At 50.5% G+C, this 4,981-nt stretch overlaps 1 protein-coding gene across 1 annotated transcript in view; it reads left to right on the plus strand.

Annotated features, from left to right (window-relative positions):
* Positions 1 to 4,981, plus strand: part of LOC103396912 (semaphorin-4C-like) — a 9,762-nt gene that overhangs the window by 2,845 nt on the left and 1,936 nt on the right. Inside the window, exons 3-12 of the mRNA XM_025052907.1 lie at positions 736 to 834; positions 922 to 1,018; positions 1,173 to 1,292; positions 2,629 to 2,780; positions 2,872 to 3,047; positions 3,163 to 3,307; positions 3,413 to 3,626; positions 4,182 to 4,297; positions 4,690 to 4,847; positions 4,953 to 4,981. The exon at positions 4,953 to 4,981 is cut by the window's right edge and continues 57 nt beyond it. Of these exons, the coding sequence (XP_024908675.1) occupies positions 736 to 834; positions 922 to 1,018; positions 1,173 to 1,292; positions 2,629 to 2,780; positions 2,872 to 3,047; positions 3,163 to 3,307; positions 3,413 to 3,626; positions 4,182 to 4,297; positions 4,690 to 4,847; positions 4,953 to 4,981 (1,306 nt within the window). The remainder of the gene's footprint in view (positions 1 to 735; positions 835 to 921; positions 1,019 to 1,172; positions 1,293 to 2,628; positions 2,781 to 2,871; positions 3,048 to 3,162; positions 3,308 to 3,412; positions 3,627 to 4,181; positions 4,298 to 4,689; positions 4,848 to 4,952) is intronic.

Genomic DNA, 4,981 nt, shown 5'->3' on the forward strand with positions numbered 1-4,981 from the left:
AGCAGTAACAGTAACAGTAACAGCAGCAGCATTAGCAGTAGTAGCAGCAGCATTAGCAGTAGCAACAGTAGCAGTAACAGTAACAGTAACAGCAGCAGCATTAGCAGTAGTAGCAGCAGCAGCAGCAGTAGCAGCATTAGCAGCAGTAGCATTAGCAGCAGCAGTAGCATTAGCAGCAGCATTAGCAGTAGTATTAGCAGTAGTAGCAGTAGTAGCAGCAACAGTACAGCTACAGTACAGTAGCAGCAGTAGCATTAGCAGCAGCAGTAGTAGCAGTAGTAGTAGCAGCAGCATTAGCAGTAGCAGCATTAGCAGTAGCAGTAGCAGTAGCAACAGTAGCAGTAACAGCAGCAGCATTAGCAGTAGCACTAGCAGCACTAGCAGCAGCAACAGTAGCAGCAGTAGCATTAGCAGCTGCAGTAGCATTAGCAGTAGTAGCTGCAGCAGTAGTAGCCGCAGCATTAGCAGTAGCAGAATTAGCAATAGCAGCATTAGCAGTAGCAACAATAACAGTAACAGCAGTAGCAGTAACATTAGCAGTAGCAGCATTAGCAGGAGTAACAGTAGCACGTCTACTGACAGGGAGTGTCGGGGCGGGAGTTTGGTTTGACCTGACCCTTGACCCCTGACCCTACAGTGTTCTGTACAAACTGAAACCTGACTCTCAGACCCGAGGAGAGGCCAAGGTCAACCACACTCTGACCTTTGTCACCTCTGATCCCCCCTCCTCCACAGACCGAGTGCTTCAACTACGTCCGCTTCCTGCAGAGCTACAACGACACCCACCTGTACACCTGCGGCACATACGCCTTCCAGCCCAAGTGCACATACGTGGTGAGTCCTGGAGTCAGAGACCGGGGTGGACCCCAGTCCCCTGGTACTGTTGGCTAACTGAGTGTGTGTATGTGTGTGTGTTCACAGAGTTCCGACTCTTTTACCCTCAACACCGCCGCCCTAGAGGACGGTAAAGGCAAATGTCCATACGACCCCGCCAAAGGTCACACTGGTCTGATCGTCGGTGAGTGGGAACCGATCCTAGAACTGTTAAGAACCGTTTTCTTTCCCCAGTTATCTGAGGCATTGGTGTCCTTGCCTTACAGCAGGAGGGTCACTGGTTCGATGCCCAGATGTTTGACGTGAAAATGAAAAAAAAAATTTGTGTGTCGGTGCAGATAAGGAACTGTACTCAGCGACGCTCAACAACTTCCTGGGAACGGAACCGGTCATCCTGAGGAACCTGGGTCAGCAGCACTACAGCATGAAGAGCGAATACCTGCCGGCTTGGCTCAACGGTAGGTCGTCGTCGACGGGACGACCCTGACGGTTACACAGTTAGTGCACAGACAGGAAGTGACATCAGCTTAGGATTTGTCAGCCGTTGACACCGCTGTAGAAACGGTTCTGGAAACTGACGTCTGTGAAGGGATTTATTTTGATTTATGTCGATAGACTCCGAGTTAGCATTTTCAGACACGTCGTCGACTCCTGTCATGAACAGGATGAAGAACTGTACATTTCTTGTTCAGTTTTCTGTCGGGATGCCCGATAATATTGGGCGAGCGATATTATCGGCCCGATATTAGCATAATTACGCAATATCTGTAAGAATCGGAATCGTTTTTTCCTCCAATATTGAAAACCCGATAACGCAATGCCTGGGTTTCGCCAAATGTTGTGTGACCTAAAAATAGTTTTTGGGGAAAAAAAGGCTGTATATGAAAGCGAAAGCCACTAGATGGCATTGCATTGCAGCTCATTTTATTAATCTCGTACTCATACAGTGGTTGGTACAGATAAATAAATAAATATTACCAGGGCTGTATCGGTATCGGTTGATATCGGAATCTAAAAATTCTTCGCTAGTTTTCTGGTTTGTTTTTACCAGTTACCTGTTGTATTCACTGTGAAAAACTGTGGGAAAAAAGCAGAAAAAAACTGGGTTTTTTTTTTTGTTTTTTTTTTAACATTGATGTTTTCAGTTTCTTTTTCTTTAACTCCGTTCTCACACAGAGAGTTTTCATAAAGGGTAAAAACCAGAAACTGAAGTGGCAACTCTTTAATTACCTCTGCAGAGAAGAAGAAAAAAAAAGAAAGGATTATTTATATAAGTAGAAGTGGCGCTTTGGCCCAGAGGCAATGTCTCTGTCATTGGTGTGGAACCCCAGGGTTCACCTCCTGGGCAAGTTCCAATCCCGGTTAGGGCGGTTGGTACCTTCCAGTGGACTCACCACCTGCAGGAAGGTTTAGGGGTTGGTATGGTGCAATGTGATTTGGGTGGTGACTGCGGCCACCGCGACCCGGTAACGGATAAGCGGATGAAAATGGATGGATGGATATAAGTAGAAAAAGCCGGGGCGGGGCCCAGAGAGGGACAGGAAGTGACTCTGGTTGGGTTCTAATTTTTTACAGAGAACTGTCAGACTGGGAGTCTTTTATTAGGTGTCAGTGTTTGAACCACGTTTTGTTGTCAGTAAAAAAAAAATCAGCAAGGGATTTTTTTAAAGGGATTTTTTACTAGAACTGTAAAAAAAACCCAAGAGTTTCTTCAAGAAGGTATAAAATGAAGTGAGTTAAAAACTCTCTCTCTCTCTCTCTCCCCCTCTCTCCCCCCTCCCTCTCGGTACACAGAGCCGGACTTCGTGGGCTCGGCCCTGGTGAGGGAGAGCGGCGGAAGTAAAGTGGGCGACGACGATAAAATCTACTTTTTCTTCAGCGAGCGAGCGCTGGAGCTGGACTGTGACCGGGAGGTGACCGTGGCCAGAGTGGCCCGGGTCTGTAAGGTGAGAGACCCCCCACCTCTGCACTACACCCAAGACGGGGGGTGGGGGCCGATAACGGGCTGTTTGACTCCAGAAATGTCCCATCTTTTAGGGGGACCTGGGCGGCTCCAGGACCCTGCAGAAGAAGTGGACCACTTTCCAGAAAGCCCGTCTGGAGTGTTCCCTCCCGGAGCGCCACGTCTCCTTCAACAACCTGAGGGCAGTTTTCACGCTGCCGGGGCAGGACTGGAGGGCGACGACTTTTTACGGGATCTTCCACGCCCAGTGGTGAGTGGTCCTGAAACGACAAGTGTCCGGCGCCGGAACCCGGTTCCTGGTTCTGGTGCCGCCGTTAGCTCAGCTCGTCCATGAGCCTTGTCGGTTGCTGCTGCCGGTTCCCCAGGGGCGACGTGGACGTGTCAGCCGTGTGCCAGTACCAGATCGGCGACGTCAAGAAGGTGTTCGAAGGCGTGTACAAGGAGTACAGGGAGGCATCGCAGAAGTGGGGGCGCTACAGCGGCGCCATCCCCTTCCCCAGGCCCGGATCGGTAAGAAACAGTAACGGAGTCCTGGTATACGCCTGTGTCTGCAGAGAAGAAGAACTGTGGTTCACAGCGGTTCTCTCTCTCTCTCTCCCCCCCTCCGCCCCCCAGTGCATCACTAATGCAGACAGAGAGAACGGCTTCAGCAGCTCGCTGCAGTTGCCTGACGGAACGCTCAACTTTGCCAAAAAGCATCCACTGATGGATGAGAAGGCTCTCTCTCGCCCCCTGCTGCTCACCAAGGGTATCAACTTCACCAAGCTGGCGGTGGACCGCGTGGTTGCCCTGGACCAGCGGTCTTACAACATGCTCTTCATCGGCACAGGTGCAGAACTTTGTCTCCGTCGACACTCCGTCAGCCCCTGCTAGTTAGTTTGGAACTGCTAGTTAGTTGGTACTACTGCTAGTTAGTTGGTTCTACTGCTAGATTTGGAACTGCTAGTTAGTTGGTTCTACTGCTAGTTAAGCCGCTCTCCCATGCACCTCAAATTATATGAGGTATCGATATCGACCTGATTGACGATTGATCAGAAGCTGTCGATTCAACTCTGCGGAGTCGTCAACCACATGCGGTACACATCCGAGCTGCACTTCATACATTTGACCACCAGAGGTCACCAAATCTTAATGAACCGTTTTTTTTCATACGAGCCTCAGCCTCAGTGTCTCTCTCGGTTGTGTTCACCGAGTTGCTGCTGGACACGGTCCTCTTTAACCACGTGGTCCACAGGCTGCTACCCACGTGGACCACGTTTCCACAGTTTCTTTGTCCTCCATATTTCACGTCTATTCCTCCGGGGGGGTGGTTTGCGGTCGGAGATGGAGGAAGACGGAGGTGGAGGGAGTTCAATCTAAATTGTTCTTTTCCTTCCGTCTCCAGGAGGAGGCTGGCTGCAGAGGGCCGTGGTCCTCGAAACAGAGACCCACGTGATCGAGGAGATCCAGCTGTTCGAGTCCCGGCAGCCGGTGGACAGTCTGACCATCTCCCACTCCAAGGTGAGGCCACGACAGATGGACGGACCACCTGGACGTCTGTCTAACTCAGTGGTTCTTAATTATTTTTTGTCACCCCCCCCCCCCCAGCCCCTTGTGGACAGAAATGTTTTCACGCCCAACCAACACCTCCATAAATTGAAATACTATTGAGAACCTGATACAAACCACTGCATGAGTTGCTGTCATCTAGTGGCTGAAGGCTTGTTATCATTCAAGCCTTACAGCATTTGTACACTTATGGCTATATTCCATAGCCCCTCACGCCCCTAGGGGGGGCCCGTCCCACTATTTGAGAACTACTGGTTTAACAAAATAGACCCAAAAAAAAAAATTCAAGTGAAATGAAGAGCGACTTTTCTGACTTTTCTGTTTCTTGGACGTCCGTCCCTCAGAAGTACTTGTACGTGGGTTCTCGCTCCGAGGTTCTCCAGCTGCCACTGGCCAACTGCAGCCGCTACAAGTCCCTGCCAGACTGTCTGCTGTCCAGAGACCCGTACTGCGCCTGGGACAGCGAGGGTCAGGCCTGTGTTCGTATTGACCTGCACCGCGGGTGAGACCCACAAACCCCCCAAAACCCCCCCCCAAAAAATATGTGTCTGTGAAGAGTCGTGGGTTTTTCGACTCCAGGTGTTTCACCTTCTCCTTCCACCTTCAGGTCCACGTTGACACTGTTGCAGGATCTCA

The sequence above is a fragment of the Cynoglossus semilaevis genome, chromosome W, assembly GCF_000523025.1.
Source record: "Cynoglossus semilaevis isolate Cse_v1.0 chromosome W, Cse_v1.0, whole genome shotgun sequence".
Taxonomy (NCBI): domain Eukaryota; kingdom Metazoa; phylum Chordata; class Actinopteri; order Pleuronectiformes; family Cynoglossidae; genus Cynoglossus; species Cynoglossus semilaevis.